A 27,205-nucleotide genomic window follows, 5' to 3' on the forward strand; every position below is an offset into this window, starting at 1 on the left:
AAAACGCCACTCACAAAAATCTTATTGTTTCCCATTACCTCCGACTGCTTCACCCCGCACAAGGGCCCATTATTTGTCCGTAGTGCGGGGGAGAGAAGCCGTCACAAAACTGTCGCTGACACGACACGAACAACGACGAAGCCAGCGAAGAAGAACAAAAGAGAAAATGTTTCCTCTTATGCTGCACCACCGATGATGCGATGCCTTCTTGGCCAATGCTGCATGCAACTTGGCCAATGTCACCCGCAAACCCCCGATACACACAAGGCTTCAGACGGGTGGAAAATCATGCTCTTACAAAAGCTTCTCGCCCGTGGCCCGGAGGAAAAAAGGGAGAAACAAGAGAAAAGAGAATAATACAACACGAGCATCTGCCACTGCCTGCATGGTTTTTTGCTTGCCATACCCGTTCGCCGGTCCTCGCCGTTTGGTTGTATGCGTAGCGCACGCCTCTTGCAATGCCTTCCCTAATCCAAAGAAGAGCTATGCTCGCTCGCAACCAGCTCGCGCGCAGTAGGCTCCGCCCCTTTTGTGTTGCGTGTTTCTTCTCTCTACGTTCGCACCATATTCGCGTACCGTTCCTTCAATGCTAACTGGATGCACCTTCGCTTCGCTGTATTCCGCGGTTTACGAAGCGTGTTGGTGTGCTCGGACACCGTTGTTGTTGGTGTAGTAGGCGACGAGGAGGCTCGCTTAACACCAACGCAGCAGGCGGTTGGAAGGCAGGCTACAACACCCCAATCCGGACCGTGCTTTTCCGATATTCGTCGGCAGCAGCAGGTACAAGTGTATGGGTTCCGCAGCCCAACAGCCAGCCAACGGAGAGCCCTGAGTGGGTAGGTGTATTACACAACCATAGTTCAACAATTAATAGCTTCAGTCGACCCCAGGCCGTCGTCGTGGTTGCGCGGTTTTTTTGTGTGCTGCTTCGTTGCCGAGTAAGAAGAGACAGAGATACCTGGTGCCGTTGCGGAGGATTTTCGATCCCCGACCCCGTCGTCGTCGTCGTTGTCGTTCGTCTTTCTGGTTGTTTTGTTCCCTGGTGTCCCAAACGGTCGTCGTGCCGTGCGCGCTGTGTTGTGCTGTGCCTGTGCGTGATTCGATTCCGATTCGAATCTTCCTTCGACGGTGTGTCCTGTTCGGGGGTGTCCGCGTGAAAACAAAACAAAGTGTGCTATAAGATTAATCTCCTCCCGGGTATTCTGACGGTGTGTCTAGAAGTCCCTAACGAGCAGCGGAGATTCGCAGAACCCGTGCCCGCCGTATTGCACGGTTGAACCTAGTTATAATCCAAGCAACCGTAGCTATCGTGTCGCCGTGTGAACACACAGTGTGTGCAGATTGCACCCGAAGAACCAAGCAACGGAAGACAGCAGGCCTACTACGTTCAGCAAGGCCTGCTTCTGTGACGAAGGATACTTTTTCTCCGGTTTGGGTTTGCGAGGGAGTGACACCAGTGCGGTGAAGCAGTGTGCCGATCGGGAACCGTACGATACGGTTGCGCCACTTTAATCATGCAAAGTGTTAATCCATTAAAGTAAACGAAGAAACCAAGTGTGCTAGGGCTAGGGCTAGGCGTGAATGCCTACAAAAGGATCAAACTGGATTGAATGAGGTTGAACGACTGCGAGATATGGCGATTGATCAATGTGCGTACTGCGGTACTGAATTAGAATCAACGCCGTGCAGGCAGAAGGCTGGACTGCCAGCCAAAGCGATTTGAAGTGACCAAAAAAAAACAAAGTCTCAACGAAGAATTGATTAGTGTGACACCAAATCATCCAAAACGTAAAAGAAACCTAGTGCACGCCAGTCGTGCACACCTTACAAGTGTTATCAGTGGTGTTTCCTACAACAAGTGTTAAACAACAGTGAGTGTGAGATCGAGAGCTGTAGAAGATGATGGATGCATCGGCAGTGGAGGCCCGCGGTTGGTACGACAACCAGCGGCTAGCGGCGGAGAGTTCGCTCGGGCCGTCGGCAGCTGCAGCGGCGGCTGCGGCGGCCTCGCTCGGTCAGCAGTCCGGTGCCGGTGCCGGCGTCGACGCGTCCGACATGAACGCATTCTATCGGTTCGAGAACGGTGCAGCGGCGGCCGCAGCGCACCGGCGGTACTACCCCACGGGCTACGGAACGCACGGTGAGTGTTTTTTCCTCAATCAACTTTGCGCGCGTTGTGGGAAGAAGAAGATGATGCGGATGCTGCTGCATTGTTGTTGTTTTGTTATGATGCGCGGGTGTTGTTATGTGAGATTTATAGTTTGCGCTAAGTTCGGGAAGTGTTAAGTCGGGCTTGCCGGCGGTCGATGAAGCAAGGCGGAAACGTTGATTGATGAACGATGCCGCTGTAATGCTTCCGTATTTTTTTTATGTATTTGCATTCGCAATAAAGTAATTGAAATACAGATTTTAATTGCGAATGCGAATAAAAGTGCTTAAAACTTTCCACTACAACTTTTACTTATTAGGTGTAGATAGTGTCTTCTTAGATATCTAAGGAATTCAAACTTAGAAAAGTACAAATCCAGAGAATCAAATGTAGTTTAAGCTATGGAAAGTGGTCATCTCCAGTGAAAAATATGCTGACTATCTTTTCAGCACAAACCGCCACAATGTTTTCTACATTTCAGCTCTTCATATGCTTGATTAATGTTTCCTTATTCATCAAAAGTAATGGAAAAGATAAAAACTCATATTGATATTACTTTTTAAAACTAATAAAAATTCCAAGAAATAGAGCTAGCAAATTAAAGTTTGCTTAAGAGTGGTTTGTTCCACTCTTGTACAGCTAATAATCGGGATAATTAATAATAATCATCATTTAATATAAAAAAGAAAGGAAAAAATGGTACTCAATCCTTCATTCGAACTTTGATAGTTTATTGACTGTACTAACTCCGTTGGCATTTCGTACTTCAAAACAGCGGTGTATGTATAATAAGTGCAAGTCAAATGTTCCCGTATTCTGTCTGTTAACCAAACTTCTTATGATTGATACAGATGAAAATTATGTGTAATACGTTAAAACAACGATTCTGATGGTCAAAGATTTTTTTTTATTGAGAGTGCATTTTTCAATTTATTTACTTAGTAGGGAACGGAACTCATCTTAGGCAAAGCGATCAAATTTTCATTTTATCAAAAACATAGTTAACATGTGCTATTTGTTTTTTTTTTTTTTGTATATTTTGTTGAGTGATTACAAAAAAACGAAAATAGTCGGTGCTTAAATCGTCTGTTTTTGAAATAGGATGAACTTAGGAGCATATGCTGAAGAAGAATACTCATACTCTGCTCACAGCTTTTTTTGTGTAAACTTTCTGATCTCATCTCATTTTTGCCTGATTCCTTTGATTCCTTTAAGCCATACACGATAATGTTTGTTATTATGATATGAGACCTACCAATTGGAAATATTATTATTACTTTATTATAGAGATTTTCAGCCCTAGGATGGTTCATTTTTTTTTCTAAAATAAGGGTTTATCATGCGGCCTTTTTTACAAAAGAACTGTTTAGTGGTTCTAAAAGTTACGAACATGAAACAAACATTCAATTGCCTTGTGACGACGGCCGAAGGGAAATAAATACTGGAAAACTAGAACATTCATGCTGCAAATGTCTAGAATTTTATATAATTTTGTAACTTCTCTAACCCATTATGTAAGCTGCAAATACTAATTTAGATGGAAAATTTTGGTAGAATTTCTTAATATATTTTGTTCACCCGTATATAGATTTCTAAAAATATTGCATTTAGGTTTCGTGAGACTTATTTTTTGAAATAACTCAATTGATTGGTTTTCTGGTACTGTACAGATACTATGCTATTATATTGTTATAATGCCTTTCATTTTTGGAGAATTCGCTGAAAGAAGCTTTGGAAAAACTGTGGATTAATCATGGATTTCAAACATTATTTAAAAAGAACCTGCAGGACTTTCTTGATGCACTGTGAGAAAGAGCGTTTTTTTACTTTTGACATAATTATCACAACAATAGATAATCCTCCGTTGAGTCACGGGAGAATTTCTCTTACTTTTTTGTGGCTATGTGAAGGTAGAATCGGGGGACTTGTTGGCAGAAATGCTGGTGCACTTATTGACGGGTTTCTTGGTATGTAGAATTCTTGGCGAAACTTCTTACAATTTTTATGAGAAACCGTTAAAGCTTCCTCGAACTGAAGATACCGTCAAGGCACCATTCACCGTGGATCTAAGAGGATTTGGGGCGAATAAGGGCTGTCATTTGACACCAATCTTATAAACATTGTTGATGCCGCAGTTAATTGCTTTCATTAGAGGTTAAAATTAATGTAATATTCACAAAAGTAGAAACATTTTCAAAAAAATTGGTGATATTGTACAATTAGTAGAGGGTAGTAAGGTCGCCTGATTCCGTGGTAGGTCACCATTCACCGTGGTAGTAGGGACCCATTCACCGTATGTCAGAAATTTTATTCTATTTTGTTTAAAAAAGATCAAAACAACCCAACCTAGTGAATTTTCTTCGTTTTTATTCATTTCAAGTAATAACTTGCCGGATTTAATTGGAAAACCGAATGCTCAAATTTTCATTTTTTCTAGGCATATGGAACAATATGGGGCACGGTGAATGGAGACCATTGATTTTTAGGGTACCCATTTACCGTGCCTTTTTGTTTCAAATAAAAAGTACGAGTAATCGTACTTTCTTGTTAAACTTTCTTCGGTAATGCAAAATACATACCTAATATGTGAACTTAATTGCTTCTTGGTTGAATAAAAACGTTACTACATTTAGTTTATCGCTTAAATCACCTTAGCGCAGTTATGGTTTTTTCACTATGAATGCAGTGAACGAGCAGAAAATTGTTTCATGTAAACACACAAAGTGTTAAAATGGTACTTTAAAAAGTTTCTAATGAGCGTTTTGACATGGTAACAATTCATTGGCGTTGTATTGGTAAAATTGAAGGGAAACTGTCGTACCATTCAATCGTAATATGAATATAATGAAAAAATATTCGCAGGCTCACGCTGAATGGCGCCTTGACGGTACTTTTGCTAAAATATTTACAGGAATTCAAAGAGTGTGGCCATAAATGCATTTCATGAGTTTATCAAGAATCTATTTGTTTCTAAACATATTTTTCTAATGTTCAGAATCTTTTCCACAAATTCATTCTGAAATTTTTCCTTTTCGGAAATTTCTCCTTAAAGAATGAAATTTATTGACGATGCCATCATAATTTTTTTTTCTGGAAATTGCACTAGCACTGTATTATCTGAATCTGCGTAACAAAATCTCCATAAATTATTCCATGAATTTCTTAAAATATTTCTGGATTTTTTCAGGAAATTCGACTGATAGATATTTTGGGACTTTCTGTAGACTTTACTTCAGGATGTCAACCACTGTTTTTACTGCAAGATATGTCAACAACTTGGCCAGAAATAATCATTTCCAGCACTTTTTTAATGCAGAAGTTGTCATTTGAAGTCATGAAAAGGAAATGTTCCAAATCTGTATTTTGTTAATAGAAATGCGTTTTATCTGGAATTCACAAAAAAAAACAATAAAAGCTTGAATTTTTTTTTATTTTATTTAAAAAATTCCCTTTATTTGGATTTGATTAATCGAAATCATATGTTTTTGCACTGATACGGATTTAATGACGTGTGCGGGTTTCAAATGGCTTGACGTGAATTTTGCGGCTTTCAAATCGACACTTCCGTAACATCTCTGAAATGCATTTGCATGAATTTTGTAGGAATTCCAATGTAAAATAGGAGTGCCATTGGAATACCTTATGAAAATTGATCATAGTTATAAGGATCTATTTACATAAAATTAACTTATGAGAAGAGCAGAAAAATTGTAAAATAATGCAGACTGGATTCGATCCATGAACGTCAAGATCATTGAGCTCGTGCCCAACCCACACGGCCATCGACGCTTGAGAAAATTGTGTTGCTAAATGTGTATAGAAGCCAAGCTGTGAGTTGATTCTGCGTCGTGAATCAAATCGACCTTATCAAATTTGTTCTAATCGTTATGAATTTATTAAAAGCCATTTCATAAGTTAGACCTTATGATAATCTTAGGCTGAGTGTAGATATTTCAATCGAAATTCAAAAGTATATTATGAATTCCAGGAATCAATTTAACCAAGAAAACTCAATCGAAACCCAAATACTTGTTCTGGACTACCGTGAACTCAGCATTTTCTCAAGCTTTTGCCGAAATCCGCACAGCCGAGTGCTCGGCAAACAACATCATTACCGTGATCTCAGTAACTTTGATAGTTCATTACTAAGATTCGGCAACTGTCGGCGAGTTTGCTGAGCAGTCGGCTGTGTGCGAAAAGCCGAGCCCGCGATTATTTTTTAAGTATGCATAACTGTAAAGCATTCTAGAGGCGAATTATTTTTAAAGCTTTGGTTCTACTTTCTATAGCAATAAGGAACTGTGTTATCGAAGAAAAATAACATTTATGGCCAGAATTCAAAGATTTTGCAAGAAAATTTCAGAAGAAATTTTTGGAAAAATTGTCAGAAATCTTGGGGAAATATAATATAGCCAAAACTTGTGTTTACAGAGACCTGATATGAAGTTTCCGACCAAATTTCGTCATTTTTTTTTTATTAAGAATACCCGCTAAAACTAGCACTAGAGAATTTGTACTGTGTCATAAAATATCGCCAGAACAGTCGGGTTGGATTTTTATGCTTAAATGCTATCAAAATTCAAGAAAATTGACCAGTAATTTCTCCAGAGATAACATTAAAAATAACGCTTGAAATTGTTTTTTTTTTTTTGCTAAAAGAAATTGAGCCATAAATTCTTGGATCTTTTTTATCTTTATTAATGAGTATTTAAACTTATGCTAATTCTATACTTTAAGGATACTCATGTATTCTTACAAAATGTATGAATTTTGATGCAACGAGAACACTTTTGAAGAACTTTTTTTTTCTTATAATATTTCCTTCATCATCGTCAATCGAATCGAGCACTCCACGCTGAAAAAGTGTTTATATCCGTCCGTAGATATGCACAAGTACTGGAATTAAAAGTACTGACCATTTTTTAAGCCATTCATTTTTATTTTTATTTATTTTTTTTAAAGTGAAATGTTTTTAAATTTATAAATAGTAGTCACAGCGTGAATTCCACTGAAAAATATCTAAGCCAGCGTTTCTCAAACTATGGGTCGCGAGCTGATTTTTAGTGGGACGCGAAGGTTTAGACATTATTGTAATAAATATCTTCCTTAACTTCCTTAACTTATGTTAAAAACATTTACAAAAACGAAAGAAAAAATATAAATGAGACTTCCCTTATTCCCAAACTTGTGTATTATGAGTCGCAGTCATAGACCTATCGAGTATTGAAACTATTCTGCATTCTGAAATCGATTCTGGAACGATGAAATTTATTTATTTTCTGTTCTTGAAAGATGAGTTCAAGTTGGATTGGTGCTTGCAGTTTACTATGCAAAGTTCAAAATTGAAAAAAAAACCAGAATACCGAAAATCAGGCAGACATTTACTGAATTTTGATTACAAACCATTGAAGTGTTGGTTATCGAAACATATGTATATTTTCGAGAACTTCGGTGAAATTTAGCTTTGAAATTCAGAACATAAGTGACTCTTATAAAATAAGTTAAAGAAGTGTGTACGAAGGACAAGATTGAAACTTTTAGAAAGACTTATCTGACCATCCAACAGTACATACTATAATTCTTGACATACTCACCGTAAATATAGTGTCGCTTTATCAGTCCAATCTATTCAATGGATTTAAAAGCTGTGCACGAGAAAAAAACAAGTGATTTAAAATGACAACGCGTTGCGCCCTCATTTGAGAAAAATCTTGAATAACTGCAGAAGCCACTTAAATAAAGTGGTCATCATATCTTCAAATAATTTTGTGGATATTTTATGTTTCCTAAAATGTGTAACCGAATTCCTAAAAAATTGTGAATGGTTCATTTTTTATTTGAAACGAACCAATTTATCAAAAGTTTTGACGCAAAGTTTACAGAAGCAGATGACTTGTGCAATTTTACCTTATTTTGACTATTCTCAGAAAAATAAATTAAAGAAAGATTAAAATACCAAAAGTAAATGTAACGTTACGCAAGCTTATCGCAACCTTTAATTTGACACTTTTGTCATAAATAAGCCTATCTAACAACAACGAATGCGATAAAATTTATTTATTAAAAAAAACTGTCCCAACTTCCTGAAAAGACTTTTGTGGAAAAACTTGCTGGTAGGTCGCCAAATCCTATTATAATTCAAAGTGGGTCGCAAGATGGAAAAGTTTGAGAACCCCTGATCTAAGCCATTTCTTCTCTATACCGTCAGTTTTTTTAAACTTTGATTTTCTTGAGTGTTAATTTGTTTTTCACTGCCTACATCATTGGTGGCAAAGAAGCAAATAAAAAAATTTCTATTCACGTTGCACTGAAGTCTCCAGAGTTGTAAAATGTCACGAAATGTAATGGAAAAAATGTCATGGCATTCATCCATAACACTGTTCAGTTATCAAAAAAATAACAAGCTCGTTGATAATCATTTCTTAACTTGGGCCAGTGGAATTGCCAAATCATCGAAAGACATTTTTTGACATCTCACCATCTTGGTCGTAACTTAAAAACAATCAGATTAAACACTGCAAGTAAACAAACACAATGGTAACTTTCTAGTCCATCATATCTGCGACTACCACCTTAGGAACTACGGAGCAATGACGGATATTTCCATCACCAATCCGTTTGCTCTTGAATCCAGTCAAAGTTTCAAAACACTTGAAAGTCCCGAAACAACGTTCATCGGGCACGGAAACCTTACTAAAGGATCTAAAAATTAAAGAATCATAGGTTAACAATGCATGTTTTGAAGATTTTTCCAGCTCACTTCATTTTTAAACTCCCACATATTTTTCATAATGTTTATTTTTGATTTTTTTCAGAAACTTTGAATCATTCTCGTTCAGACGAGAAAAGTACATTCCTATCATATTATGTTATTTTAATAAAAAAGTGAGTCGATACTTAATGACAAAACCATAAGAAACCCGATTTTTCAATCCCAAATCAACAAGAAACTTGTTAATTGTTTATTACTGTTAAATCTAGAGTTATACTGACCGGGTGTATTAAAAAAACAATAATGTTGTTGTGTTCAGCCAATTCATCACATTGCAACAATAAATGTACTGACTTTGAGAAGAAATTTAAAATACACGCTTAAAAATTCTGAAATTTGCACGTGATGTAAACCATCAACGTACGTAAACATTTCATGACTGAATGGCAAATATGACTCAAATTCACATCTATCCTGTAAGTTTGAGTTGGTTGCACAAAATGTCAACAAACCTGTCCGACCAGGTACGTAGAAACAGTTTCATATTTATCGTATGACTCTCAACTCGGTGACAACTCGGTCGGGAGCTATAGTCCGTGTCTCTCAATCCGCGGACCAGTGTTCGAATCCAGTTCAATATTTTGATTTGTTGCATGTATCGATTCGGTTCTAGCGATTGCAAGACGCTAAGAACAAACAAGTTTCATTTTGGGGTGTCCCCAAAAACGTAAATTTACATGTTTTGACATCTAAATTTGTGTCTTTAAAGACGCAGATATGTCAGGTTCAGGACACTTAAAATTACGTGGTTTTTTTCTAGGTGTGTAGAGGCGATGCACAATGAGAAAAATACCAACTTCAGTAATGTTTTACCAAAATCTCAACCGCTGAGCGTTCTGTAAAAAAAAAACTAAAATCAGTAAAATTTTATCGCACTTCATAAAATTTGACAGATAATCGATAAGATGTTACTGAAGTTTGGTGGAATTGACTAGCTTTACTGATATTTTCTGGTAGAAATATTTACCAAACGCTCAGTGGTTCAAATTTCGGTGAACCATTACCGAATTCGGTGACTTTTTCTAAGTGTGTGCTTAGAACAGAAAACATTAAAAAATAGAACAAAACATCTGGAAAAAATATGGCAAAAAAGTTCCTACTGGATAGTGATACATACTTTCAAAACATGCCAGAAAAAGATTTTCATTCGACTTAATTATTGAAGCTACTGAAACTATTTTAAAAGTTAATGAAAGTTAAAAAAACACAAGCCATGTAAAAAAAAATAACAAAAAATGTGATATAAAGGTGGAAACTTTTCTGTTGAGCGTGTCCCAAGCTAAACTGCATCAAGAAAAAATCCGTAAATATAAACAAGTTTCTGTCAGATTGTTTGACCCTTCCCGGGCAGAGGTCAAGTACTGACGATCAAAATGTGATATTGGTTTGTTTGAGATAAGAGGTAAAACTACTGAAAACAATAGCAAAAATTTGTTCTTGAACCATCCAAATAATAGCAAAATTTGATATATAAAGATCAATCAAATAGCTCACTGCTATTGGTTAGATCTTACCAAGAGCTAAATGGGCTATGATGATGATGTTTCAGAAGTAAAATTGAGATATTATTTTCAGTATTTTTTCCTCTTATCTCAAACAAACAAATATCACTTTTTGATCTCCGTATCAAAATATGCTATTATTGAGCTTTTTTACTCTGCTCGGGTTATAGACTCGGAAACTATTGAATCGATCGGTGTGAGCGCGAGTTTATTTATTTTTTTTGGACAGAAAAAAGTTCTTAAACTATACTGGCTCCTTTACGGTCATTGGGGGTGATAATGAATCAGAGGCAAGATTGGATCCTAGTAGTTGCCAGAAGCTTCTATCGAAAAATTAGTTTACTAAAGCAATTAGTTTATTTTTGATAAATTATTGAAAAAAAGCTTTGAAATCATACCTTTTCAGAACGCCACTTTTAAGGTTCGATGAAACATCACACTTTTAGGTGGAATGATATATTTTATTCATGCATTACCAAAGATCACATTCCAGTGATCAAAGGACTTTTTCATGCAAAGAAGCAAAAGTTATTGAACACTGAATGTGAAATCGTGCGTTCTCGATCCATACTCACTCCCAACGACGGTACCATTAATTTTTCAGAGGACTTCTCTATGGAGCTGCATGTCAAAAAAAAACGTACTAGGCAGGTAGTGCCAAGTTTTCTGGGATAGCTACCCGAGCGAAGTCTAACAACAAAATGATAGCAAATCGAAAACACGATTTGTAATTAGCAGCAAATTGATATCACATATTGATATCAGATTGTCTTGATTCAATTTGATTTCAAATTTTGATTTCGTGTTGCTGTCACTTCAAATTAATATAAATATCAAAGTTTTTTTAGTAATTTCAAAACTTCTATTGGACCTTGTATAATACAATTAATGATACACCATCAGGGCAATTAACATATTGCATTCAAGTTTTCATATAATTCGAAAAACTCTACATTCAACGATTTTTCCGTTTTTTCGCACTGATAGCAAAAACAGTTATCAATTTGATATCACTGATGGCAGGAATTGTTTTCAGCTTGCTGTTACGGGAACATTTTTCTGCTCTCATTTTTGATGTTTTAACCGTTTAAACGACCAAAATGACAACTACCTGAGTTATCATAATTTGCAATATCACAACATCAAAATTAGTTTTCAATTTGCTGTCAAGCTTTGCTCGGGTAGTAGTGTATTACATTTGAATCGCATAGATCAAAATAACCGATTTTTAACCAGCAACGTATATTGTAAAGGTGTAAAGATGATGCCACCAAAATATGGAATCGGTTAAGTATTATCTGCACCAATCTACGACGTGAGAAAAGGTCTTTTTTAATCTTGTACAAACAGAAGATAAAAACATTTTTTCACAGTTTACTCCAAAGACAAAAATACCCAACCGATTAAAGTGAACATTTTACTGTTTGAATGATGAGAGATTTTTTCCAATATTTCATGCGATTTGGCCAAACGACCAAAAAGTTGTGATCGTATATGTGGCTAAAAGACGATGATGATTTATTGTATTGTGACGTTCAATGTTTTCTATCTTAGAAAGAGTTTTGCCAAAATGGCTTAAAATTTAACTAAAAATAATACATTATAAAAGTTTAACTTTATTAAAATTGGAACAGTATTGACAATAGGCTGCGCCTTATTTTTCAAAAGTTGTTGAAACATGAAATTCGTAAGCTCTGAGTTTAAGCCAAAAATATTGAGATTTAGAGGTCGCTTCAAAGTTGAATTTTCGAGTAATAAAAAGGTGTTTTCACATCTAGTGCCATAACTTCCTCAATTTTAAACCAATTTTCAATCTTTTTTTATGAAATTCTCACAAATTAAATTTCGAATAAACTCGTAGAACATCATTTTTTTCCAAAGTCACGCAACATATGAGTTTTTGAAGATATAATTCATGTTTTTCATCTTTTCACAAAAAAAATTAACTTTAGCGTCCTATAACTTTTTAACCGTTTGACCAATTTTTAAATTTTTGTAGATATTTTTGTTGCCTAAGAATGCTGTGAATAAACCGTACCTTAAAAAAACGTTTCAAAATAGATAAATACCAAAAACCTGGGCTTGTTAGGGGAATATCTGTAAATAAAAGAAAATCGGGTTAAGTACGGTTCCTTTGAATTCCACTAAGAATTTGCATCCTTTGACCGATACGTATTTCGACCTCAACTGTAAGGTCGTCTTCAGTGTCTTGTACTTGACTCGACTCGAGTCAAGTACAAGACACTGAAGACGACCTTACAGTTGAGGTCGAAATACGTATCTGTCAAAGGATGCAAATTCTTAGTGGAATTCAAAGGAACCGTACTTAACCCGATTTTCTTTTATTTACCAAAAACCGTTCAGAAACACGTAATTCATTGGAAAATTCAGAATTTTGTCAAAATTTTGATAGTTTTCATGCTTAGTTTCGAGCTCAAAGTGAAAAAAATATTCTAAATAATCATATGGAGGCCTTAAACTTCAGTTTTTGGAGTGTTCTGAATCAAAAAATTTCCATGTTCGAAATGCGAGAAAAAAAAATCCCAATATGTTTTATATCCCTAAATATGATGCTAAGTATCTGGTTTAGAGTAAAAAATTGCAAATAATCGTCAAAAACTCCAATTTTTCATGAAAAAATCAAGTTTTAAGGCATGTTTTGGCAGTTTTTGGTGAAAAGTATCATAAAAATGACTACTTTCATGAAAAGTTTGTTTAGGACAAAGATAGGCAACAAAAATATCTACAAAAGCAAGCTAAAAAAATTAAAATTGGTCAAACGGTTAAAAAGTTATTGGACTCTAAAATTAAAATTTTTTGTAATAAGAAGAAAAAAATGAATTGGATCTTCAAAAACTCATATTTAGCGTGACTTTGGAAAAAAAATGATGTTCTACAAGTTTATTCGAAATTTAATTTGTGAGAAATTCATAAAAAAAGATTGAGAATCGGTTGAAAATTGAGAAAGTTAAGGTACTTGAAGTGAAAACACCTTTTTATTACTCGAAAATTCAACTTTGAAGCGACTGCGTGACCTCTAAATCTCAATATTTTTGGCTTAAACGCAGAGGTTTCTCTTTTTGTGTCATTTGAATCCAAAAGAGCTTACGAATTCAAGGTTTCAACAACTTTTGAATAATAAGCCGCAGCCTAATTGACAGTTCTACAGTCAAAATAGTGCACACGAACCACAAGTCATGAATTTGTGTTACTGTAAAAATGAATTCAATAGAATTACTCGAAAACAGATCGTCTAAATTGAGTAGTCTCAGTATTGTTCTGTTAGTTTTCACCCAAGGAAGCTTCTATATGAGGAAGAACACTTCCCAAGTATTTAACATTGTGATAACCAATTAGCCTTGTAGAAGTTTTGAGAACCGTTATAAAACTTAATACCTTCCATTTTGGTTTTGTGATGGTTCTTAGAATCTCTTTCAGTCTTTTCGACTAAAAATGTTACTTGAAAAAAGCAGTAGAGAAGACAACACTTTGTCAGGTACAGCTAGTTTTAGAATGAGCCAGTAAATCCCATGCGGCAAACGCACAGGTATTCAGCAGATAATGGTTCGATTCCGTGTCGGCCCAAGGTCTTTTCCCAATGAAAATAACTTGGACTTCTTTGTGTATCTTTGTGCCTACCACAAGATAAACTAATGTGTACATGATCATTGAAAGCTCTAAGATAATAACTAGTTGTGAAAGTGCTCATAGAACACTAACATGAGAAGCAGGCTTTAACAAATTTAGTGGGGACGTCTAGTCAAGAAAAAAGAGAGAAAGAGTATCATTTAGACTTCGAGCTCTTATCCACTACATGTAACATATAATTTAGTGTTCCAAAAATGTGAACATTCAAAAGCATTTTCAAATTATGCCAATTGTAAAGATCAAGTTCATCTTCATTTTAATTTCTAAACCTACGAGGGTCCAAACTGAACACCGAACCGAGCGAGGACTTTCTGGATTACCCAAAATAATTATGAAGACAATGTGTCAATAGCGAGTCGGTATTGACTATTCATTAGTAAAGAAAAAAAAAGAAATTTTGTCAAATTACTGAAAAATTAAGCATAAGTTTTTTCTAGATATCTGCGCTGATTTTTAAGTAATGTCACTAGAACATTTAAAAAAGTTTCTTCAAACCAAATCCGATTAATTCTTTTCTTCTTTCTATTCGATGAATTTAAGAATTCTGGTTTAATAAATGAATTTGTGGTAATATGTACATTTGAAACTATGTATGTTCAAGAGGTTAAAAAGACAACTTTAAATTCGCAAGACCCCATATGTAGTGACCATGCGTTTTCGAAGAATTTCCAACGAAATATCTGTAATTTTCTTAAATACAAAACTACAAAATCCTCATAAACTTTTTTGGGAAATGAAAATGGAATAATTTGGCCCAAAAACAGGAATTGATTCACTAGAAAGTAAGTTTGTTATTGGGCATATTGAGTGAATGAGCTCTTACCCCAATATCCCCTCGAGTCTTACATTGTTCTTACTGCAAACGTTGCAAACCGTTACTTATTGTAAATTTGGGGTTTGCAATTAGCCATTTGTTATGTTTTACCGAAATTTGAATGATTACTTCTTCATGAAACCCACATTTCGTCTCATGGTAACAGTACTTCGCTTCGCACAACTGTAGTACATGTAAAGAAATGACGGCAATGAAGGTCAAGCGTGGACGCTTTCCTACGGCATCAATCCAAACCCTCCCAAGAAATGTAGTTTTCCGTGTACTATTGCCCCCTCACCATTTCGAATGCTATAGAGAATGTAGCTAGGGCGCGCGGTCGGCACCTCGGGCTCCAGTTGTCGTTTCTTTATGCAGAACTGCCCTCTAATGGACGAAATATGCTGATGAGATCTTCGGGAAGTGAGCTGTGCGGTAGACCCCGCAATCTTTCCTTCAACAACGCCTGTGTAGCTACAGCAGCGTGACCATCGAAGAAAGTTCTCTAATTGTTGGATATTTAACGCATTTTTAAGATTAGCCTGAGCCTCGAGTGGCCCAGTCAGTCAGTAGTGGTCGTCGTGCGACTGCAAACAAATTGAGCCCCGCGCCCTGATAGGGATCATTGTTTCGTTATTCGCTTGAGAGGCCGCTATCTCGGTACCCGAATCTCTGTACATGACCATTAGTATTGCGTAGGCAGGCAGGCAGGCAGTACGTGCGGTAAGCCATTCGTCGAATTTGCTGATAAGCCCGGCGAACATGACTTTGATTGGGTGTTTAGCACCCAATTTCATAGCGGGTGATTCCGACCGATAGGCACCGATTGTGGCACCGATCACTCTTCTGCGATGCGAGATGTGACGGACGACGAAATGGAATTCGAAATTCTAGGTAGCCCTGGCCGTAGGCCAGGATCGCTCGAATCCTTTTCCCCTTGCCATTGTCCCTCGGGTGCTAATCCGTTCTTTGTGGGCTTTGTCTTAAAAGTGCAAAGCTGCTGCTGCTGCTCCTACTGGTGATGGCTTTAACTGTCTGGAACAGGTTGAAACCAAGCAAAGGGCCAAATTTTTGGCGCCAGCGCTACTTACTCCTAATGATGTTTCTATGTTTGTTGGTGCTGCTTGCTGCTGGTGCTAGGAGCATACAAGAATGGAATCCCGTTGAGGTCCTTTCATGAGTGAGCGAGCCTTTCACAGTGCGGGGGTGGGCGAGCGGGAAGGATTACTGGGTGGTTTGTTTCCCCTGAATTTGCTGCATGCTGGGAAGGGATTAGGTTAGGAAGTACTTGAATTTCAAGTGGCGTAGGATATAGAGCAAAGGTGCGAGAAAGTGAAACGGTGGATAATGCCGAAAAGAAGGTGCTTCAGGAAGAAGAGCGGTAAAACATTTTTCGGGAAGGATTGAATCAAGGATGTTGCAACTGGTTTGAGGTTTAATTTTTAGTCAGAAGCATGCAATCATCCATAGTTAGACTTTCTTATGCAGACTTTCTTTGATTGGATGCTCCTTACGTTTATATCATCAATTGCACCATTTATTAGCAATCTTTATGTTTCATATAATAAAATTATGCTAGTGCCCTTTTGAACTACCAAAAATGTGTTTCTCAACTGTTTTAAACGTACTTTCCAATATCTTAACCAATATTATGACCGATTCTGAATCATGGTACATTTTACTTAATTTAAACTGAACAATGAACATGCTTGACTTCTAACTTGACTTTACTATTTTCTGCATTATTTCCATTTATCTTAAAATATTTTATTGGCAGTCTGGAAAACTAACTGTCAAGTTGAATGTATACGTTGCGATAAATAATAATTTGAAGAATCGTTATTCTTGGTCTAATCACTTACCAAAGTTAAAGTTGGGATTCAATGGATCATCCTTCCTAACAAACTGTCCATCCTGTGATCTTGGTTGAGACACAGTGTTTAAACCGGTCTAAAAAAGGAATGATTAATTACTAACATTCCTTCCCTTACTATTAGTTAAATAGCTCAACTAACATTGCTTTTGAGTTTATTCAATTTATGGCATTTTCTCGATGGAACTGTGATAAGTGGAAGGCTATATTGATTGCAACTTACATGAAGTTCCATTATTGCCTGGTTTCCAGAATTGATTTGAACATCCAGCAAAATTGCACAGGCAATGACTATTGTTTGGAACGATTTTTGCGAACAGCAGTTCAAAACGCCGCCAATGATTTGACTCCTGATTATGCTTGGTAAACGCTTAGCCGTTTTGACCATTAGCGTAGCTAGCACTCTCCTAAACAAACACGAGAAAGAGAAGGATGAAAGAGGGGGCACAGGCCCCCTCTTGCATCTCGATCTTTCTTGTGTATGTTTAGGAGAGTGAGTTAGATAAAAGAAAAAGCTAGCTACGCCAATGTTTTTGACCTAGATCTACAATGCTCGAAAAGTCTTGAATAATTTATTTCATATCAATATCATATCACTTTTTTCGAATGAGTGTAATCAGTTTCGTACCTTTTAATTCCGCCCTATTTTGCTTATCCTTTGACAGATACGCGTATTTCGACTACCACTTGTAATCTTCCTCAGTGTCAGTTATAACTGACGAAACTGATTACACTCATTCGAAGACGGTATTCTGCTTAGAGGATTCGAAAAGTCGGTACAAGATCATATCACTGTTATCTTGATGAAAGCCATTTCTTTTTTTTTTACGATTCTGACCTTAAATTTCGATAGAAGTTCTTCTAGTATTTTTTTATCTTTGTTATCATGAATAATAAAAATAGTTTTTTGGTTTGGTATCTTTATTAGAGAGATTTTCAGCCCGAATAAAAATAGTTTTTACAGTTTTACGTTGTTCTTTTTTTATTCATCACAGCCTTCAAAGGGATTTCTGTAATTGGATTTAATTTTTTTTTAAATCCGTACACAAAAATCTGCACACAACTGCATTCAAGAAGATTTTCGCATCACTAGAAATCATCAAACAATAAATCGACATCTTCAAAAACGAAATTTACGCGTCAACGGTCTGCTTGCAATGTCAGCTATCAGATAAACCTTTTCATACACAAATCAGAATACATCTGGTTTGTCATGCACCGCTTCTTTTGATTTTGAAGGCACGGTCATGGAGCAATGAGTTGGCTTGAAAAACAGAAATGATCACTCTGTGCAACATGTGAAGATCTAGGAACAATGTTAAAATCCACAAATAAAAAAAAGATAAAACAAACTTTATGCATTAACCTGGGCTTGTTAGGGGAATATCTGTAAATAAAAAGAAAATCACGTTATGTACTGTTCCTTTGAATTCCACTAAGAATTTGCATCCTTTGACAGATACGTATTTCGACCTCAACTTTAAGGTCGTCTTCAGTGTCTTGTACTTGACTCGTGCGTCTATCGTCTAGTGTAGTGCATGTCGTTGATAATTGCCATAGTGTCCCAGTGTCCCAAAATTGTTGAACTAATGTACAAAATTGTATACAAGAAGCTCCCTCCCAAAAATCCGGCAATACTTTATGTAACGAGGAACGGTTAACAGCTTCCCCTTTGAAAAAGGCTTAATAAAAAGCGTCGGGAAAAGCAAAACTTGCCGTTTTGATTTACCCAAGACTGAGAAAGCCAGCATTCCGAAAGTTTTTTTTTCTATTAAACTTAGTAAAGTTTTTTTTCTTTTGAAAAATTTCTCAACAAGTTCTGACCGATGATACATTTTGAAATTGACTAGAAGTTCAAACAAAATTTTCATTCATTATCATTCATGATTCTTTGTAAAAGCTAATGAGATTTAAAAAAACAAATTACATTAAAATGATTTTCTAATAAAAAAAAAACTAAATTGTAAAACCAGTTATAGTTTTAGAAAAATAACGTAGAAATGGCAAGAAGGTGAACGTGATCCATTTTTTAATACACGAAAAATATGTGAAGGAATTTTTGAATAGAGTTTGGGGATTTTTTTCAGGAAGGGTCACGCTTGACAGAAACTCCATCGCGAGAAAATGAGGAAGCGATTTCGGCGATTTTCTGAGGAGTGAAAATAAAACTCAGGAATCACAACGCAAATCCTCAACAGCAGCGAGCGCGAGCTTGCCGCGCAGCGAGGAGTTCGTCCAACACTCATAATTTCTTGTTGTGTTTCTCACGTCCACTCACACTCAAAAAGCTCTCGCGAGTTCCACTCCCATACAAAGATAGACTCTCGAGGCGAAAATCGCACTCAAAAACCCGAAATAATCATCGGCTCTTTTTTCGTTCCCCTCTTCCTCGCTCAGTTTTTATTGCCTCTCTGTTTGGGGTTCGTTCGCTCCCTCGCGACGAGGCAAAAGCAAAACACCGCTCTAGAGCATGTTGCAAAACTCTTTTGATTTCGAGGAGGATTATCAAGCCTGGGAAGGGTACCTCCTAACCTAACGCATAGATCAATTATTCGAATAATAAAAGAACGGAACTAAGAAAAACAGCATGAAATATGAATAAGATTGACAGGAGCAACACATTGAAAAACCTTAAAAACTGGGAATTTTAGGAAAAAAAAACAACCCTGAATCAATCAATCAACTGAAACAGCATAATCTACATAGCTTTATTTTGGAACATTTGAAGTTAGTACTACGAAAAAACACAAGGAATTTTAGGAAATTCCTTGGAAATATTTTTAAAACATCCCTCCCCGTGGGCATTCACCAATACCTACTTCCCTCCCCTAACGCACCTAATATTGTGGAAAAAGTAATGTGAACATTTCATGTTCATTTTCAAGATTGACGGAGAACTGAAAAAAATAAACAATTTTGTAAGCTTTGAGGTAATAAATAGAATTTTACCCAAATGGATTTAGTTTATTATCGGAATAAATTTCCCAAGTTGTCAAGTAGTATAATCAGGGCAACTAGCTGAAGGTGGATTAAAGGGAAACAGTTTCATAAGGCTTCCATAGGCGTTAAAAGGCGTTCAAGGACGTTTAAGAAGGTTTCAGGAGGCTTTTAGGGGCATCACAGGCTCTCAGGTGAGCTTCACGGAGGATTCAGGTGGAATTCAGGCGTGTTTCATGGTGTTTCAATGCATCTGAGGGCGTTTCAGGGGTTTAAGGGACCTCGTAGGCTCTCACGTGAGTTTCTCGAAGTTATCAGGTGGATTCAGGCGAGTGTTAATGCATTTCAAAGCGATTCAGGGCGTTTTATGAGGTTTCAGGACATTACCCCGACTGATTTATCCATTAGCCTATCTGGACACCCGCTCTGGGTAATTAACAGTGCCAACCATCCACATTTTCATCAAAGATACTCCTTCTTAGAGCATATGTTGTTCTTTCTGGCGTTGATACTAGGGAACTTTTTGGCATTCTAACTGCTAATGTGATCATCATCTTTTTTTCTTTCAAACATAGGCTTTTTTATTCTATTTATTCGATCAAGAATTTGTTAGTGTTTTATCAGTGATTTTTCCTTTTTTACTTTTTTTTTTCAAGGCGTTTCAAGTGGTTTAAGTAAGGCTTGAAGGCATTTCAGACTGATGACGCCTTTAGATTCGCTAACGCATACTCAAGGAAGTTCTTGGATATTCTCAAACAGCTATTGAACTTACCACTTGACAGCACATAGGTACTTAACCCTCGAGCAGTCGCGTCTTCGACTACTTGCAGCGACACCTCGCTCACGCTTTGTACCACAAGCGTGTATTTTTCATGGTACGTGTACTCAGTACACGACGCGACCGCTCCCGGGTTAAAAGAGTTCGGCTGATATAAGAGATTATAGCTACTTTTATCGGCGCTGCGTTCTTCGGGAATTCAAATGATTGTTTTAGATTTGTCGCAACGTTTCGACTCTATTTCGAGTCTTCTTCAAAAGGAAAATTCTGGTTAGTCGTTTTTTCTTTAACTGGACATAGGGCTGTCGATGGCATGTACAGGGGATAATCAAAATGATTGGGACAAGTAAAATTTTTACTTTTCAAAACCTATTCGACTAGCTGTTACTTTTCCGAAAGTGCATCAAATATTCTTAATATTTTACTGTAAGTTCACCATCTAGTTGTGTACAGAGCCGTAGCGTGCGGTTGGCCAGGTTGGCCCCCGCCAAGGGCGCCATCCTCAGAGGGGCGCCGAAAACGCCTAAGGCTAGAAAAAATCAGGATGATGCTATTGTTTTCTTGAATGTTATCAAGTTTTCACTATTTTCAGTATTTGAGATTTATAATATGTTACCTGGGAATTTATCCACCATATAGTTCATTTTGAGAAACAATTTTAGTTTTTTTAATGAACAACGATTTCAAAGTTCTGGTGAAAGTATCTCTCTAAAAATTCCTAAACATTCTCACTGGAAATGTCTTGAAGTTACTTCCGAGGATTTTCACCGACTTCATTGAAATATTTCTTTTATTTCTTTAAACTGTCATGCAGATATCTAGGAATTATTTCATAAAGGATTCCTCCTGATATTTTTCTACGGATTTAATTAGATAACACTAGTTTACAAAATAAAACGAAAGTCGTGAACTTCTGTCAACGACCAAAATTTTTGAAGCATAATTTAGTGCTGATTGCGAAACCGTGCTTCAAAATATTTAAAGTAGAACAGTTTTTAGGTTTTAGCTCAATATCGAGTTTTACAACTTTTTAAAATATAGAATTTTATGACATTCAAATATCTTGCGCTTTGTTCAACCGATTTTAAATCTTTTTCCATAAATTAAAAGCTGAATATAATACCTTTCGATCATCTGAATGCAGGTTTTGCGTCAGATTGATGAAATTCAAGATATTGGCGAGTTTTGGGGACAATCTCCTTAAATTTTAGCAAATTTTTCAAAAATATATAAAGAAATGTATTTTTTTTCAATAAGAAAAAGACAATTTAAAAATTCATTCTCAACGTTTAATTGACATATCATATGTAGGCGGGTTACAGTAAAAAAATCAGCCCAATCGGCGCATTGCTTACGGAGAATGAGATGTGTGAAGTGAGCGACTTTGCTTAAACATAGTACAAAAATCGATTTCAAATCATCAACCTTGTATGAAAAGTCGAAAAAAATTCCGCTCTACTGTAATTTTTTTCCTTCGCGTTTTCGAACTCAGAGCATGGTTCTACACCAAAAAAGATCATCAGCATATCGAGTTCAAAAATGCTGTAAACTAGTGTAATCATCAAGAAATTGTGGCAGGCAGTCTTTCAAAAAAAAAAACATTTAGTGATAAATTTGTAAATTTTCTACAATGATTTATCCTCCTAAATCCTCGATTCCTTCAAAAATTCCTTAACTTTCTATTTCTTAATATCTCTTTTTTCCTGCGCTTCTTCTTGAAAACCTTCAATAAATTTCTTTAGAAACTTTCAAGAGTTCCCTTCAGAAATTCTTATAGAGATTCCTGCAAAAATATCTTTAAGGATTACTTTGAAACTTTTCAATAGACTTCCTCAGTAATTCCTCCATGGATTCCTATAGAAAACCCTCCTAAGATTCCATTAAAAATCCCTCCAGGAATTCCTTCAGAAATGCCCCTGAGGATTTCTTGAAAAATTCTTCCAGATATTGTATTAGAAAATCATCTATAAATTTCTTTAAATTAAGTAATTTGAACGAAGCTCTTCAGAAAGTCTTCTATAGATTTCCTATGAAGGAAGAAAGCTCTAATATCGCTTAGAAAACCTTCCATAGATTCATTCCAAAATTGTTCCATGTTCAGTAGAGATTGCTCCATAAATTACTGCTAGAAGTCTCCTAGAAAACCATTCATAAATTTCCTTATAAGTTCCTTCAGTAAATCATACATTTGGAATTCCTTTAGACATTTCTCTAGATAATCCGTTCAAAAATCAGTCATTGATTTTATACAAAATTTCTTCAAATGATTTTTTTTATGAAAGCCTTCCAGAAAATTTTCAGGGATTCCTTCATAAACATTCTATATATTTTTTAGAGAATCTTCAAGAAATTCGTTGAGAAACTTTTGCAGAGATTCCTTCAGAGATACTTCCAGTGGTTCTCCACAAATTCTTACAGGCATTCCTTCAGTCATCTCTTCGCGAACTACTTTAGGAATTCCTGCATGAATTACTACGTGAATTTCATTGGAAATTCTTGCTGAAATATCTTCCGGATTTTCATCTGGAGTGGATTTTCCAGCAGAATTCCTTCCGACATTCCTGCATTATTTAATTCAGTTATTCCATCGGGAAGAATTTGAGAGATTCCAACAAAAATTCAAAAAGAAATTTCTCAAGTAATTCGTCTTGGTCCACGGTTTGTCTAATGGTTACTGAAAATTTTATAACGTATCTTCTGGGAAATATTTCGATTAAACTTCAGAAAAAAACTTTTGGTAAATCTAATTGATTTAATCGCCGAAAATTGGTAAAATAGATCGTTAGAAGTTTCCTAAAATTATTTTCCAAAACAAAATTCAGTCGAAGGAAAAATCCAGAAAACAAAAAATACTCTAAGATGCCTTAAAGGAATTTATGCATCATTTATGTAAGGATGTGTCATTCCTTATTATTGTACTGGTCTGATTCTTGAAATACAAATGGTGAGATTCTTGAAATGCAAAATATATTCGTAATTATACTCGTATAAGAGAAATAAGTTTTGAAAAATTTTTAAGCGACTTACATAGAAACTCAAGTAATAAACTCTCAAAATTTCATTGCATTCGGTTATTGGAATTCGGAGATATAACAGTTCAAATTTTGCTATCGGATAATAATGACTTTTACTAGAATCTTTCTAACTACATGTAGAATAGCCCGATCTTTCCCAAATTTGAACCAATGATAGACAACTACAGGGGATAGACAAAATAATCGGGACAGACAGGTAAAATTTACACCTTTCAAAAAATGTCCAATTAGCTCTAATTTTTCGAAAAGTGCATCAAATATTCTCAAATTTTCACTGTAAGTTGATCAATCAGTTGTGTATCAGTGGACAAAATTTGGAAAAGATCGGGCTATTCTGCACGAAGTTATAAGCATTTTAGAAAAAGGTAGTACTATCCGATAGCCAATTTTGAGCTGTTATATTTCCTGATTAAATGAACTGAATGCAATAAAATTTTGTCCATTTATGACCTATATAATGAGCTCTGAAAAACGTTTGACTCAACTCAACTAAATTGGTCTATTTTTAACATGCATCCCATTACTTCTTTAATGAATTACCGGCTATGTTGTAACTTTTTTCCAAAACATAGCTGTATTCAAGACAGTTAGAGGGAATTAAAATGAACTATAATTGGCATCTTAAATTTGGAAACGATGCTGAAATTTAAGAAAATTTGATGTTTTTTTAGGAAAACAATCTAAACGTTATAATTTTCTTCCGTGTTAATAATTTCAAGTTAACTCAAAAGTTTTTCAAAGCACATTATATAAGTCATAAATGGTCAAAATTTCATTGCATTTGGTTCATTAAATCCGGAGATATATCAGCTCAAAGTTGGCTATCGGATAACTATATCTTTTCCTAGAATCTTTATAACTTCGATCAGAATAATCCGATCTTTTCCAAATTTTGTCCACTGATACATATCTAGTTGATTAACTTACAGTGAAAATTTTTCAAAAAGTAACAGCTGTTGAAAAAAAAAATGAGAAGGGAATATTTTACCTGTCCCGATCATTTTATCTATCCCCTGTATGTAGTTGACCAACTAACAGGTAAAATATGAGTTATTTTATAGTAGAATAAGTGACCTGAACATAAAAACATTTCAAAAATCTAAAATATCTGCAATTTTCGGCTATGTTATGATTGTGTAAAGGACCTTTGTTCTTTGACTTGCTAGTTGCTACAACTGAAAATTGTAAGACGTGGATGATGATCCGGCCAGCTCATCTGAACTCCAAAACTACCTGGAAGGCCTTGTGTGTCTGAGCCACTTTGGAAAAAAATAGAATACGTCCCAAATATGGCGCTCAAAATCGATCACGGTCTCCCTTCCTCAACAGTGGACGTCCACCCGAATTTTCCCTCCCCATCGAAAGGAAATTCCATCATGTATTCCTCCGAATAAAATGAAGTCACTGGTCATCGTTCTTGACGATGAACGACCGTGGTGTGCTCGGAAAATCGGCCCAACTGCCACCGCCTGCCGCCGGTAGCAATCACCTCCGGGCTGTAATGGACAACAAACCAGCTGAGGGGTTCTCATTCACCGCGCCGGTCTCTCACACAACAAAGTTACAGTTTTTTAATATGTAGGGTGCGGGCACCGGTTTTGGCCAGTCTAAGGGAAATCATTTTTATAAAAATAACCAATAATCCTATGAAAACAACCAATGCGTCAAATGAAAGGTTTCAATCTATATTTTGAAGGAAAAATGCAGAAATCAAACCAATACTTGATTTTTTAATTAAAAGTAACACTGGCCAAAATAGAAGCTCTGCCGCAGTTTTGGCCATATTCTTAAGTTTGGTTTCTATTTTGGCCAATCACGTGTATTTCTTATGGGAGTGGCCAAATTAGAAGCACCCTGGCCAAAATAGATATATGGGAGCTGATTTTTTAAGGAAATATATTTTTTTCTTCCAGTTTTTAATCAAAATGTGTGGTTTTCACAGCTGTAATCATCATATTGTATTAGGATCTATTAGTAAAAAATAAATTTACGCCGATTTAGATCGCAACAGGCTCAATACCACACTATGGCCAAAACTCCGGACTGGCCAAAACTGAAGCTTCTACCCTACCTATATTTTTCGTTTCTCATTGTTGCCGCGGCGGCGCTGCCTGTGCGCTGCCATTCCGCTCCGCTGCCGCCTTGACGATGATGATGGGGGTGCGTGACTGGACGGTTCCTTCGTCGATAACCATATTTTTCGTTCGCGTTTACGTTACGACGGCCCGGCAGTAGTGGCGCTAGGGAGGCTTCCTCCCTTCGTTCCAACTTGTTTGCACCACCGCCTTCGTCGTCGACGTCGTCCGGTTGATGGTAGTCACACATCGACCACCTCACGAAACTGATGCATTTGTGTGTTTGTAGGTGAGGAGTTTGGTTTCGGTTGAATAAATTCGGTTACGTGCGGCCATCAAGATGCAGATCTACTTAGTGGGTAGAGTGGTCGCCGTCGCCGGGGCTGAACTGTCAGGCAACTGAGGAAGAATACAGCGGGTGGCGGTGATGGGCAGCTGCAAGGCTCTTCCGGTGATGGGCAGCAGCAGCAGCACCGGGAGAGGAAGTGGGATCCGTTGCGTACTTGAAGTTTTTAAGCTCAATTTAATTGTTTAAGTGCAACAAAATAATATCACTTCGAAGCGTCGTTTTTGTTGTTGCCTCGGGGTTCAGTTGGTTGCGGAACACCCGGTTGGAGAAGAGATGAACCTCCCAGATTGCGTTTGGCGTTCGAATTAGTTTTGTAAAACTCTAATTGAGCACGCAGCCGTGAAGTGCCGACACGAAATTTCACTCAACGTAAATCTTAGCCGGGCTGGCTGGGAGCTTTTGTTGCTTGCGGTCTCCGATGGTCTGGGAGATGCACGGGATCGTAACTCTTCTCTCGGGAAGTTATGATTTCGTTGCTGTTGTCGAGCAGGTTCAAACTTCTGGTTGGCATGCGGCGCAGTAATTATGATTACGGGTTGTTGTTGTTGTTGTTATTTATTTATTTTCGTGAGTCTTTAACCTATAGTCATTCGACTCACTATGATTACGGGTGGTAATCATGTCGTGAGTGAGGCGTCCAATAAAATTGAGAACTTTATTTCGACGCGTTGTGGTTTCCATGCTGGGATAGGAAACTTGAAAAGCTTTACTATTGACCAGCAATTCAGAAAATTACTTCATACACCTATATACTATATGAGATAATTCAATCTAATATGTATTTTTATCTAGGTAAGGGGCTGTCCATTAATTACGTAAGGGAATTTTTACGATTTTTTAACACCCCCTCCCCCCCTTGTAAGATTTTTTGTATGACAACCCAAAAATTTTTTTATGGCGCGTAAGATTTCTCATACCCCCCCTCCCCCCATAAAGCCTTACGTAATTAATGGACAGCCCCTAACTTGGCTGTGTACTCAGCTATCTTCCAACAAACCTGCTAGAACTCACCATCTTCTTCTTCTTCTTTATGGCTCTACGTCCGCACTGTGACTTGGTCTGTCTCGCTTCAAGTGTTCTTTGAGCACTTCCACAGTTATTAATTGAAGGGCTTTCTTTGCCTGCCATTGCATGAATTTGTATATTGTGAGGCAAGCACAATGATACTCTATGCCCAGGAAGTCGAGAAAATTTTCCCGACCTGAGCGGGAATCGAACCTGCCGTCTCCGGATTGGCGATCCATAGCCTTAACCACTACGCTAAATGGAGACCTCG

The 27,205-nt window shown here is 36.7% G+C and overlaps 1 protein-coding gene across 2 annotated transcripts in view; it reads left to right on the plus strand.

The window, feature by feature from the left end:
• The first annotated feature begins 719 nt into the window (after positions 1 to 719).
• Positions 720 to 27,205, plus strand: part of LOC115267361 (GATA-binding factor C) — an 88,110-nt gene continuing 61,624 nt past the window's right edge. The window contains exon 1 of one of the 2 annotated variants that reach the window (XM_029874331.2): positions 720 to 2,140. In XM_029874331.2, the coding sequence (XP_029730191.2) occupies positions 1,900 to 2,140 (241 nt within the window). In that variant the 5' untranslated portion in view covers positions 720 to 1,899. The remainder of the gene's footprint in view (positions 2,141 to 27,205) is intronic. The other variant, XM_029874332.2, reaches the window with a different exon arrangement.

This window comes from Aedes albopictus, chromosome 1, assembly GCF_035046485.1.
Source record: "Aedes albopictus strain Foshan chromosome 1, AalbF5, whole genome shotgun sequence".
Lineage (NCBI taxonomy): Eukaryota > Metazoa > Arthropoda > Insecta > Diptera > Culicidae > Aedes > Aedes albopictus.